This window comes from Colias croceus, chromosome 12, assembly GCF_905220415.1.
Source record: "Colias croceus chromosome 12, ilColCroc2.1".
NCBI lineage: Eukaryota > Metazoa > Arthropoda > Insecta > Lepidoptera > Pieridae > Colias > Colias croceus.
In genome coordinates, this window is record NC_059548.1 from 4,946,205 (window position 1) to 4,960,663 (window position 14,459).

The 14,459-nt window shown below is 30.5% G+C and overlaps 2 protein-coding genes across 2 annotated transcripts; one reads left to right on the forward strand and one right to left on the reverse strand.

The window, feature by feature from the left end:
• Positions 1–1,368: 1,368 nt before the first annotated feature.
• On the reverse strand, positions 1,369–3,459 carry LOC123696461 (dynactin subunit 5). Its single transcript, XM_045642629.1, has 4 exons — positions 3,267–3,459; positions 2,966–3,153; positions 2,196–2,307; positions 1,369–1,685 (listed from the first exon to the last, which is right to left on the reverse strand). The coding sequence occupies exons 1-4, from the start codon at positions 3,312–3,314 to the stop codon at positions 1,482–1,484; spliced, it is 552 nt and encodes a 183-aa protein (XP_045498585.1). The 5' UTR covers positions 3,315–3,459; the 3' UTR covers positions 1,369–1,481.
• Positions 3,460–6,925: 3,466 nt separating this feature from the next.
• Positions 6,926–13,622, forward strand: LOC123696221. Its single transcript, XM_045642291.1, has 10 exons — positions 6,926–7,046; positions 7,558–7,624; positions 8,632–8,719; positions 8,794–8,875; positions 9,267–9,401; positions 9,610–9,717; positions 10,128–10,210; positions 11,497–11,605; positions 11,964–12,102; positions 13,460–13,622. Exons 1-10 carry the CDS (start codon positions 7,007–7,009, stop codon positions 13,620–13,622), a joined length of 1,014 nt encoding a protein of 337 aa, XP_045498247.1. The 5' UTR covers positions 6,926–7,006.
• Positions 13,623–14,459: the final 837 nt, after the last annotated feature.

Genomic DNA, 14,459 nt, shown 5'->3' on the forward strand with positions numbered 1-14,459 from the left:
ACCTACTTTTCAATCCAGAATAATTAATTTACCTGGTATTAGTGTCAATATAATGTCTATGCATTATACAGACCTTGATACAGACATATACAGTACGCCCAAACTGATAAATAATGATAGAAAAATAATTCGTCACTGTTCGGCACAGTTCGGCAACTGTCATATTTCCCGAGCCTCCAAAGACAATATAGACCGGGAGATACTGACACAAAATTTCGAGTCATTTTTAACAGGATGGCGGTTCTACAGGGGTCTTAGTACGCAATGACAAAAAGAAAAACGATGGTGTGAACGCTGGTACCGGCGGCTTAGTCGCGTGGGCGTTAGTCAAACTCGTCGGAAAAATAGCGAAAGTCAAACGATTTGTAACACAAAAATTTTAGAATTTACCGATAGCCCATAAAAAAGAAGTAGGCGATAGTGTCATGCCATACTTTTCCGGTGTGACTTACAGCCCGCCATACCGACGCGAATGTGTTGATTTAAATAAAACAATTATTCAACCATTTGTATCAGGCTAACTTTTGCACAGGTAACCATCGTCGTGCAGCCATTTACGAAAATCGCCATGCCATACTTTTCGGACGATTCCAAATAGTCGCCATACCGCCGAAAATCTGCAAAAAAATTTTATTTCGCCAAACTTTTTGTACCAGTATTGCATTTGGATTTTTGGAGAGTATTTGATAAAATGTGACCATTATTATATTTGCCATACTTCTAGTAGGGGGAAAAAGTGCTGTCATACTTGAAAAATTAATTTAGTATTAATTTATATAAGTGAAGATTTCCAACACCTAGATCTTTGAAATTTTGTATTTATATTCGTTGATCCTCAAACTTACAGGAAAAATAAGTGCCATACTGTTACAAATCGTTTGACTTTCGCTATTTTCCGACGAGTTCGACTAACGCCCACGCGACTAAGCCGCCGGTACCAGCGTTCACACCATCGTTTTTCTTTTTGTCATTGATATACATATTTTTCTTAGTACTCATTATATTTCATGAACCGTATAATATTGAAATTAAATAATCTATTAGAGAGAAGATGTAGTCCGAATTATTCACAGGAATTATTAATTTCGATTCTTCTATTCACCACTAGATGTCTCTGATAATTATATATTAGTATTGCGTCAAGCGGCCCGATCGGTCCCAGACAATAGATTTTCTATTGTGTCTGTGGTTCCGGGGCCTGAGTTATTAATAGATGGAGTGATTCAAGAGAAAGGTTTTAGTATAATATAATTTATTAGGTTTTAGACAATGCGGGCGAAGCCGCGGGCGGTAAGCTAGTACATTGTATAGGACTGTAGTTTTCAATAAATTATATAAGTTTACTGTGGATTTAAAATGAAAACAACATCATGGTTAATAAATTTATTGATAACTATAATGCATCATAAAGCAAATTAAATATCTTAGCAAAAACTTACTTAAATAAATACTTGTATAAATAGAATATAATATCTAGTGGTTTAATTCACTGCGGTTGTAGGTAAAAAGTGCTGATAATAGCTTTTGGTAAACTCAGTCATTAAATCGGGAGTAGCTTCTGGCAATGTTGTCATTAATCTTGCTGGACTGCCAGAATATCTCGCAAAAGAAGGGACCACTGTTTCAGCTGGTAACACTGAGTTATCTTCAATCATACAACAATCTTTGAGTACACATCTTCGCCCCTGAAATTATGAAATATTGTTAATTCCGTACTACATTTCTAGTTGCTTAGTTTTATTTTAAATCAAACAATAATATGACTGACATTACTATCTATCCCAATTAATTTAAAGTGAATCAAAATCGAGTCTAAACTCTAAAGGAGTCAGTTTAATCATGTGCAGGGAATAATAGTTGTTGAGATTATTCAACAATGGGAATTTCTCAGTTCTGTTAAATTGGAAATTCTGGTTATAATTGACATATCGCAAATTATTTTGATATTGAGGTTGTGTAGTTTTTCTCATAATACAAGTGAGTCTTCATTGTCTGTGATTATTTAATTATCTACAACTTGAGATGTAGAACATACTTTAACCTATTTATTATTGTCTTTTCTAAACTGATAAACTATGTCTATTTTAAACTATTGGTCTCTGTAAATTATTATTTTTCTGTATTTTGATTATTCAAGAGTGCTTCTTCATTGTTAAATTATAGTTGAATAAATAAATGTTTGAGTTTTTACTTACAATGACTACATTTTTTCCAATATATACATATGAACCAACTACCGCTGCATTCACAACAGTATTTTCACCAACAAATACATGATCACCCATTTGTAGAGGGAAAAAGGCTACACTGGAAAAACAAAACAACTCATATTACTCAATGTATTAAATAGATAAAAAAGAAAGATTCATTCATTTTCTACTAGCTTTTCACCAACTGCTTTGCCCGCATGGTCAAAGAAAAACCGGCATAGTTACTGTTCACATGGGTTTTTTGGTTTAAAACCTATCCTTTATCCTACCTTAGGTCTCAAGCTATTTCTGTACCAAATTAAAAGTACATCCATGCATCGTTTTTAAGATTAGCCCGCACATACATATACATACAGACAAATAGACAAAATCTAGTAACTATATTTTTAGCTTCAGTATCTATTGTAGATCAAGCCGACGAGTATTGTTTTAAAAAATGTACAGTTTTGACTTTCCTATGATTTTACTATTAATGTAATAGATTTAGGTTCACTTCTGATACCATAAAAATAATCTTTAATTGTTAATGATGTAAATTGTGCAATAGTAAGCTGGCTAACCTCATGGATGTTAATTGCAATTTTTTTTTTTGCTATAAGTTTGGGGTTTCATTGGAATGATTAAGATGATATATAGTTATTTGCCTTGTTTATTTACATCCAGCACTGTGGAATGTTTTATGTAAAGTGCACAAAACGAGTATGTGAAGTATGTATTAATAAATTCTATGAATGAAACTGTGATTATTAACATACCCTTTACTGAACTTCTTAAATGGTGGCCTTAGAACCGAACCTTTGCTTATTATGCAAAATCTTCCTGTTTTTACATTTGCTAGATCTCCTCTTATAATAGCATCACTTTGTACAATAACTTTTCCATGTAGAACTATATTTTGAGAACCACATAATACGGTCTGACGACTGACTTTGTTACCTGAGGCCTGAAACATATTATTTACTCGAAAACTTTAGTTTGATATAATTTTAAGGTAATAAGAGTGTACTTAATAATTCATAAAATATATAACAAATTACAAAAGAATAAATAACATACTGTTTCGACGTATTCAGATTTGTTGTAATACGTATCTTGAAGTTCCATTTTTTGTTTAAGCAAAATTTGGTAGTTAATTGATGCCGGCGAAAACTTAATATATATTTTGAAAAATAAAGTTAAGTAAAGCAGATTTCCAGTGCAAAATAATCCTTTGATGATTCCATAGAAACATTTTTTTTATTCATGTCTACGTCAATTTGACATTTGAAAATGACATTAGGAGACGTCTTTCCAGCTCCTTTCCAGTCAAACCGCATTCGTTCTAAAATTTTCGCCCGTTTGTAAGGACTCTTCCTACCGGAAGGAAGTTAGCGCGGAAAGTTTTTTTTTTTTAATTATTAATATCTCAAAAAATTGCTCCTTAAATGCTCCATCAGAATCAGTAATTGCTCCACTTCTATAATTATTAGTTTATTTATAATTAATTTTTTAAAAAATCCAAATACTGAAAACTTGATTTCCCTATAGAATGAAAAATATTCACTTTTCATAAAAAATTTTTTTGCAAAAAAATTGCTCCTTAAATGCTCCATCAGAATCAGTAATTGCTCCACTTCTATAAGTATTAGTTTATTTATAATTAATTTAAAAAAAAATCCAAATACTGAAAACTTGATTTCCCTATAGAATGAAAAATATTCACTCTTCATAAAAAATTTTTTTGCAAAAAAATTGCTCCTTAAATGCTCCATCGGAATCAGTAATTGCTCCACTTCTATAAGTATTAGTTTATTTATAATTAATTTAAAAAAAAATCCAAATACTGAAAACTTGATTTCCCTATAGAATGAAAAATATTCACTCTTCATAAAAAAATTTTTTGCAAAAAAATTGCTCCTTAAATGCTCCATCGGAATCAGTAATTGCTCCACTTCTATAATTATTAGTTTATTTATAATTAATTTAAAAAAATCCAAATACTGAAAACTTGATTTCCCTATAGAATGAAAAATATTCACTTTTCATAAAAAATTTTTTTGCAAAAAAATTGCTCCTTAAATGCTCCATCAGAATCAGTAATTGCTCCACTTCTATAATTATTAGTTTATTTATAATTAATTTTTAAAAAAATCCAAATACTGAAAACTTGATTTCCCTATAGAATGAAAAATATTCACTTTTCATAAAAAAATTTTTTGCAAAAAAATTGCTCCTTAAATGCTCCATCAGAATCAGTAATTGCTCCACTTCTATAATTATTAGTTTATTTATAATTAATTAAAAAAAAAATCCAAATACTGAAAACTTGATTTCCCTATAGAATGAAAAATATTCACTTACTCTTAAAGAGATCTCTTAGCGAGTCCCGAGCACGTAAATTATATATAGAGCGAATGGCTCTTTTCTGTAAGATAAATATAGGTAGTTTCTATATCTGCTGCCCTGCCCCATAGTAGAATTCCATAGGACATAATACTTTTTATATACACCATTACAATTAATCTAATATTGATTGTGTTCATTGGTTACATTTTTAAAATCTTCGTGTTTTATAAATTTATAAAGAATAGAAAAAATTCGATCACGAGGCGGGACTCGAACCCGCATAATTTCGTGATCGAATGTTTATATTCTTTATATTTATAAATTTATATTTATAAAGCATTTGAATGTCATAAAACCAAAAATATCAAATTCAATCTTCGTGTTTTGTGAATTATTTAATAAATCATTTACGTGATTCTTTTTTTGTTCGATGCGGGATGGTGTCGAATTGGTCCCATAAAAATTTTATTAGGATAGGCCCAGTATTTTATTTTATGAGCATTTTTGTCTGTATTTGTAAATGTTGCAAGTGCAAGTTTGAAGTCGATTGTTTTTAGCGCAGTTATGTCTTGTATGTAAAACCTTTTGTCAAAAATAAAATTCTTTATAATTAGCACATATTTTATTATTGATACTCTAGTGAAAAATTTTCAGGTGATTATATAAAAGTAGGGCTCAATTTTTTGCGAACCCTACTTCTAAATAATTACCACTCTTCAATAATTTAAAACTCCTTGACTGAATCCCTTCACACCCTAAAATAAAAAGTGCCTATTAATTTTTCTTATAGTAAACAGAAATTCAAATTCAATTATAAAAATACTTATTACCGATTTAATACTTTGATGATAATTGATAGTAGAAATATTTATTACTAACCTTGATATTGTTGTGGACATGATGAAATGTCTCCATATTATGTTATATGTAATATATACGATGGTACACAAAAATTATTATCATTCGAACCTGCAATCCTAACTTGAAGACTCAATAAAACAAAAATTATAATTATTTCTTATTATTCTTATCATCAGAACCCTTTAGTTTCTGTGATCTGTGATCAGAACCAAATAATTACATGATAATAATTAATAACCTTTTAAGTAATACCATCCTACTAATCTATACTTCTATACTAATATTATAAAGAGGAAAGGTTTGTATGTATGTATGTATGGTTTTCACGCATAAACTACTATACCGATTTTGATGAAATTTGGCACAGACAATCTTTAGACCCTGAGAAAGAACATAGGCTACCTTTTATTGCGAAATATGTACCACGGGCGAAGCCGGGGCGGACCGCTAGTAATATAATAAATGCGAAAGTTTGTGAGGATGTGTGTGTGTTTGTTACTCATTCACGCAAATACTACTGAACCTATTACAATGAAATTTAGCACACATATAGACCGTAACTTGGATTAACACATAGGATAGGTTTTATCCCGGTAATCCCACGGGAACGGGAACTATGCGGGTTTTCCTATGAAAACGCGGGCGAAGCCGCGGGCGGAAATCTAGTGAATAATATAAATAAGAAAACATAAACATTAAGGTCTATACATATCGCTGCAGTGCTGATACATGTAAATATGGCCCTTATGCGTCGCAACGACAATAATTGATGACGTCACAGCGCAGTAGTTTACTATGCAAACATAGTTTTTCAGTTAATTATTGTAAAAATTATCAAAATTAAATAATTTTTTTTTGTAATTGATAGAGCAAATCGGGAGCAATTTTTTTGGAAAAAATTTTTTTATGAAAAGTGAATATTTTTCATTCTATAGGGAAATCAAGTTTTCAGTATTTGGTTTTTTTTTTAAATTAATTATAAATAAACTAATAATTATAGAAGTGGAGCAATTACAGATTCTGATGGAGCATTTAAGGAGCAATTTTTTGAGATATTAATAATAATAAAAAAAAAACTTTCCGCGCTAACTTCCTTCCGGTACTCTTCCTCATAATAATTTAATGCGTTTTACTTATTAGTGAAACTACAAAATAAATTGCTTCTTTAAATATCATAAGACAAATAAAAAGTTTAAATTTGTTTCTTTTAAGATGGTCACTGAAATAAAATCACACTGCTATTTAAATAATCATTCTAGAATGATATATTAAAGATGACCATATTATGAAACTTTTCTTCATATTAATGGTTTGAAAATAATCTAACAAGAATCTAACGATTAGAGGATTCATGAAATTGGTCAAGTACTTCCCGACTTTCAAGAGTTCAAAAAAAAAACCACAATAAAAAATAAAATCACATTCCCTTTATATTTTTTGTCTATGCTTAAAACTGGCAAATAGTCATATCTTCTTGCCATGAAGAAAGAGAAAAAAAAATCCTCTGTGTCTGTGGTTGTGGTTTTGGCGGCAATAAACAGTAAACTTTTTTCGTTTTTACGTTTATCTATTTATTTTGCAAAACTTGTATTCGATAAAAAATAGAAAGCATGGACAGATATATTATTAGAGAAAGAAGAGCTGAAGCAGGTTAAGTATCTTTTAAATAAATACCTACTTGTCCTTTGATTTAATAATTCTTAACAATAAGCTCCTGTCCCAGCAGCGAGAACTTATTGAGCTGATGACGAATGACGATGATGAACAGTTGATGATCAATTAAAATTATAAATTATTTAGAGCTACCTAGGTACTGCTCAGTAATTTTAAATATTATCTATTATTTCGTATCTTTTAACGTTTATTTTTTTTTTTATCAATTTTTTAAATACTTAGTCTTTTTCAAGTCTTTTTCTTTCGGCACCCCACTATGCTTTGTACGCTCGTCTGAACTGTAATTACCTAAGTAATGTTATTATTTAACTAACAATTATATAACAAATGGATTAGTGAGATCACAGAGCAGATACAGGAATTATAACATATACGGTCTTCTGACTAAACTATAATTCATATAAACTTATTATCTAGTGATAAATAAAGCATGGTATCCGTGTAAATTATAAAATGTGAATGAAGTATGATAAAATCCTTGTTTCAGAGTACCCCCAGGGAAATCAAATGATTGCGTTTTCACCAACTAGCACAGGAGGAAATAATATTACTATGTAAGTAGCTTCGTATTGAGGTAGACTGATCCTATCCCGCGGGAGATAATGTAGCTTCATGTTATCTTCTATAATACGAGACTTGAAAAAAAATAATGAGTACATAGAATTATTGAAAAAAGTACAAACTGATTATTGTAGTAACTTTGTTATGGTAAAATTTAAAATCGATACAGTAGATTTGAGTTTTTTCGCTACATATTAAAATAAGTAGGTACCTATATAATTTCTTCATGTTATAGGTAAGTGACGATGAGTCCCTTTTTCGCGACCCAGTGTTTTTGCGTAAAACCGATAGATATTAATACACATGCAAACTTAAAAATTCATAGCATTATTTTGTGGTAGTATCAAATTACTTTTTAGTTAAATATCCGATATAGTTACCTATCCCTAGCTCTATGTTCATTTATTTTTAATTAAGAAAGCTCCGTCAAAGTTTATCTTTACGTAAATCCTTTGTAAAACTTGGCCGATAAAGTTTTAGGAATCGCTCCTAAATGAACAACATATTCCTTCATAATACATAAATAATGAATTAAAATGGAAGCTTAGGTATCTTGTTGCATAAAATTTTATTAGTGTTGTACCTATTGAATAGAATCGGTTCCCAGTAGTACGGTGTTTTAGCACTAACCACATGAGTGTGGTTATTAAAATTTTATTAGATGAGACTGTAAATAGGTAATTAACTAAACTTTCATCTATATAATTTAAAAAGCTCAATTTAACCCACCAATTGTTTTATCATCATGAATTTTTGTAATTTTCCTAACTTAAAACGTTCATGCGGTGAAAGCAATAGAAAAATATTATAGTTTCTACCATTGAGGTCTGGCGAAACCTAGTAGGTACGGGCTCATAAGATTTGTTTAATTTGTCTAATTTTATTTACTGGAAAATGTGTCTTTAGTTATTTAATTCTGTATAACAACTAGGTATAACTTAAGCAGAAATTAGTATAATTAATATTCGATATAGTATATTAACAATAACGTGTATTCCAGGTATAACCACCAATACCCGAGCGCTCAATGTATGAGCGGGAACTACGTGCATCCGCAAATGACTGCTCCAATAAGCACGTTCGGAAATGTATCTAGTCTGTTAAATGTAATAAATGAGGTTTCATGAAATGTTAGGGATTAATATTTTTAAATTTTTTTTAGCAAAGTAATGTTGGCGTTGTTTCGGGCATTGACCCCCGGTATTTGGCTGCGTATAATGACAATAATGCAACCTTTATAGCAGGTTAGTTTACAGTTTATTTTCATTTAAAAAGGTAGGTATTTTAGAGGACTCAGTTTGATTATTATTAAGAATGAAGCTTATTTAATTGAAAATAAATTATTCAAAAAGGCATAAAATGAAGTATCTTCTGCAATACCTAGTAATATCAAAATGTTAATTTAATACTAAAGCTGTTTTAAACACGAATTATATAATTCCTAAGTATAATACCTATACTTAAATATTTACTAAAACTGATATCCTTTAATAGTTTCATTTTTTAACTACCTGATAATTATTATGCTTGACTATTATAATAAAATACCATGCATAATAAATGGATTAAGATTTGAAACTAAATATACAGTAAAACAATTTTCAACAATATTCATCGGACATATTCACGTCACAGGAATATCTGGGAAACAGATGCAAATGGAAGCGAATTCAATTCCAATGAATACGTTCGGTAGCGATTATCAGAATCGCAGTTTTGTCGGCGCTCAAAAGTTCGAAAATAAAGCTTATCTGCACAAGCCTTCTGGCAGTAAGTGTGGGATATTTTTAAACGGTGTTATTACATCTTCATCATCTACTTTTATAAAAAAAATAAGTAAAAGTGTGAAACTTTACATACATTAAGGTCCATACTTATGCTTCAAATGGTAATTGAACTTAATAGGTACCTAAATTAATTAATTTAATTATTTTATAAGTTATAAGATAATATTATGATATCTACCCGTATCAAATAGATTTGAAATATCCTGATGTGCCTCGATATAAACCTCCGATGAACCAGGGAAGCAATGAAATAATTACGGAAAATAACCGACATTCATTTCAAAACAAATCCAATTCTGGTAAGATATTTTTAGATATAATTTTATATAATAACAGTATTTTTTTCTCTGTTGTCATAATCTCAGATAAAAAAATTACACGAAATAAAATTTACACTCAACTTTTTAATTTTATGAAATAAAATAAAACAAATTTTAAACCACGATGAAATTTTTAAAGAGTTCATTAGTATAAAGGCAAGGTTGGGAAATCTCGACACCTTTTCCCTGGACAAAAATATCGTCTTATTCCTCTTAACTCTTTGTAACAAGCTCATTACTCAACGCTTTATGAATACTGAAAGACAAAGTTTTACGACGAAATTTTATATTATATCCATTTACTTTAGAATTATTTTGGGTACTACGGAAAATAAAATAATGCTTGATATTTAATAAATTTTGACATTTACCTTCTTATTAATTTTTAGATGTTTTGAAGAAACAATCGTCGGTTAATGCAATCAAGGATGACAACAAAGTTCAAGTTAAAACTCGGTCTGAGAAACTAAAGGTACGAACGAAAAATATAATAGATCCTATTAATTAATTTTTTCTTTTAGCGATAGAAATGTATGTTAAAATATTTTATATACTATGTAGACTATAGTTGGCTAATGCCAATCTAATGCCATCTTTTAATAACCAAAAGTAACTGAGACAATTTATTTTAACATCAATATTCTAGTACGTAACCTAATTAGCTGCTTAACTTGCATGAAATCTGTTTCAATTTAGCTTTATGTGCCATAATTTAAATTTAAGGAGAGCACCTTGAGTACGATCTTAATTAAATCTTTACGCATCGTTGGAGGATCGTTTCATCAAATAGCTATCTTGGCGTGAAATGAAGAAATTGTCCGTCATAATGTGAATGCACTTTTCTTTTTGCTGCAAGAAGTAATAGATTCGCTCGTAAATAAAGGGACTTCATAGTTGAAGTCGGTCGGCTCCGATGCAATATCCGGTCGCCTGTCGTTGTCTTTAAATGCTTTTATCGATCATTGTTGTGACAAGAATAGCTGTAGCCTGTATTTAACAGTTTTGCATCACGATGAAAGAATGGGGAGTGCGAAAAAGACAAAGTAATTTTTGATGAAAAATTTCAAATAAAACGTTGTTGTTACATGTGTAAAAAGCTAATTTAATTTCCGCCATCTGTGCCACCTACTTGTACGACAAAAAAAAAAATAAAAACAACCTTTCAGCTTTAAAACCTAGTTACTTCATTATTCGAAATAGTAACAAATCAGCAAAACTATGTTGTGGCTGTTATATATTCTTGTTAATAAGCGCAAGCTAGTCTCGTATAGTCGATAGTGCAACCATTAGTTATCGATAATCTCTTTAATCCCCAAATAAACAAGCCACTGCACTTTCCTGAAAATTGCAATATTACCGGACGTTTGTGGGCAACGACGCAAACAAGCAATGAGCGCGATGCTAGCTCTAATTAAATGTTCTTAATTAGGAAAATTAATATCGTGCTCGTATTTGATTTTGGACATGAATTCTACAGAGGATAAATATATAATTTCTTTAATAAATTTTTAGTAATCGGTAGGAAACATATTCGTTATTGTAGTAAGAATCATGCGTATATTTCGACATAAGAATGGTGGTATACATTTCAACTTCTTATTTTTACTCTCACCTGTGTACAGTGTACACTCTTATTTCTACGAATTTCGAGAATGTCGCAATCTGGATAACACGAATCATCCATATTCCATGTAGATTGTGTTACATTAGAATACGGGAACAGTATTTTCTCTTATAAATAAGCAGTATTTCCTATAGGAACTGAACAAAAGCGGCCCAAGAGCGTTCTCTGGTCCTGTGGAGAAGATTTTAAAATGGCATAAAAGTTTACAAGACATTGGAGTATTGGTGCTGTATGAAATTGTTGGTAAGTCTATAAATTTTTAAAATTTTTGTAATCCACACTACTGTAATAACGACTAAAACAAATCTGGGAATAATTATGCTATTAACTATAATATATTCTGGTAATATGATTCTGATCTATAAACGTTTTTGTTATATTATGTATTTTGTTATTTATGTACTAACAAATAATAATTTATAAGACTAACCAATATCTAACCTATAAATACAATTTCTACTCGATTAATATCTAAGTATATCATTTTGCCACTGTAGTAGGCTATGAATATTAATTAATTGAATAGTGAAGACTACAAAGTTCTTACCTAAAAGTCTCATAATAATTATGTAAAAAAAGTGATTTAAAATAATTTATTTAGCAAAATGTGTGAACATAAGAGCCGGTGAGTCGTGCGCCAAGAACTTGCTAGTGAGAGATGAGAATGGCCCTGCGATGCAAGTCGTTTATTACGAAATAGATTTCCTCTTGCCCGAACTGAAACCGCCGTGCACTGTCCGGTAAGAAATACGATTCTAACTTCCGTAAACTATTTAATGTATAAATTATTGGTATTTGAGGTTTTTTTTTCAATATAAGTGTTCCTGTACATGATGTTGTCTCCACGTGTAAATTGATTTTCTCGTTAAGTTCTGTCTTTTCTGTTCAGACATTATATTTTCCTAAATTTTTTTGCAGACATTTTCTACTGGCTCATACCTTGTCTAGTCCTATTTATTTATAAGCATCCATAAATTCTGTTATCGCGTGTCGACATTCTATTTTAAATATTATATCATTCCGATATTTGAAACAATAATATCTTGCACCATGAAACCACAACTTTACGATGATAGCATTTAGATTTTGCTTTTCGACCATCAGCATTTGAATTGCCAATTTCCATGCGAAACAGTTTTTAAACTTGGCAAAGCCAGCCTCGGTTAACGTTTTTTGCGAAATTGGCATGTTTCAGCAAATTCACCTCATAACTGTTCTGAAAACTCCGTGGCTGTAAATTGCATACGTAACAATAGTTTTTCCCTTTGAAAACGTAACGCGATTTAAACGAAATATACCTACTTTCTTTGCAAGTGCAGTCTGTGCAGATGAAGTTGTACTTTCACTGAGGTTTTTGCTGGTACATTACATCTTTTCTCTATAAGAATGATCTCGATGATCTCGATTTAATACTATATTGAATGATCAATATAATATTAAATCGAGCATCAAATGAACAAAACATATAAGTACTACGTTCTTCCTGCCTACATCATAAACGGTTTTGTAATTATTAAAATGAGAAGGATATTGGATTATAATATTCATTTAAATGATGACTCATAAAGAACCGAATACAATGATAATAATTTAACATAAAATCTCGCGAGTCTGTTATAATTTTCCCGACACAAATTGACACAATTAGTGAAAAACCATGCTCGACACCCATTATAAAGGGTTAATTCGTAATTTTATAATTATACTTCCGCGTAATCTACATCAATAATGGTAAAGAAGTCTGCGAAAGTACCATGCTTAATCAGAATTTTTGCTAATAATAATTGTATGAAAGTAGTAGATAATAGTATGTATTATTTGATTTATATCATGCCATGTGATATTAATTGTTATTCTTAATATATGTATATAAATCTCGTGTCACAATGTTTGTCCTCAATGGACTCCTAAACCACTTAACCGATTATAATAAAATTCGCACACCATGTGCAGTTCGATCTAACTTGAGAGATAGGATAGTTTAAACATGTAGGTACTACGGGCGAAGCCGGGGCGGACCGCTAGTAACTTATAAGTACGTGGCTAGGTCATGAATACATAAACACATTTTATTTGACTATTTAATTATATTTCCAGCATCGTAGGTCGAATGGTCGCAGGTACAAATCGTTTCCAAGCTTTCAATGTCCGCCTTGCGTCTGGCGACGACGTTGCGACGTTGCCGCGTCGTGCAGCAGTCGCAGCACATCACGTCGCTAAATTATGCAAAGATTTTGGGAATAACACTGAAAATAAATAAAAAGCCATTATTTTTTTATTAAAAATTTGCTATTCGTAATTTTAAGGAGAATGTTTTAAATATTTTATCGTTGAAATTTCGTTCGTAGAGCTAACTTCACTAATGAAACGTTCCTTGCAGGTTAATTCAATTATTTCTTGCTTTGAAGTTATAATTACTAATAAAGTTATATTTTGTAGTAAATAATATGAAATTGTTTATCTTCTTGTTGTAATATCTTGGATGAAATAAAAATATTTCAGCATATTATCGTTAAGTATTTATAGTTCTAAAGCATTTCATTGAACCTAACTTTTCTTAAGTTCTAAGTTTATTTTTATTGGTTTAAGAGGGCTTATTCAATTTAACGCAAGTCAAAATCTCCGCGATCTATTACGATAGATCGCGGCTTGCGCTATCCTTTTACTATGAACAGCATAGGTCCACAGGAGAGCGCCGAGCAACATGTCCTCTCTCTGGAAAGGCTCGCTGCCGACTGATGTCTGATTTTAATCGGGTCGCGCGCAGTGTTTTAAAGTATGAAAATAATCATTTTGTCGACTATAATTCCTTAAAAAATTCACATTGTTCGGATTTTAATTTCGTAAGTTAGGGGTCCAAAATAAAAAAATCTTTTAACTATTTTAATAAGGATTTTTGCAGTTACCAGTTAAAAAAAGTGTGTGTTAAATCTGTCAGCAATTTCAGATATTTTTAGCTTCAAAATTGACACTAAAAGTGAAATCAAGTAATCATCGGCTCAGTTATCTTGATGGTATTCATAAATACTGTATTAATTGAAAAAAAAAAAAAACTCTTAACTAACTACATAGACAATAAAATTTCCTAAAATTATTA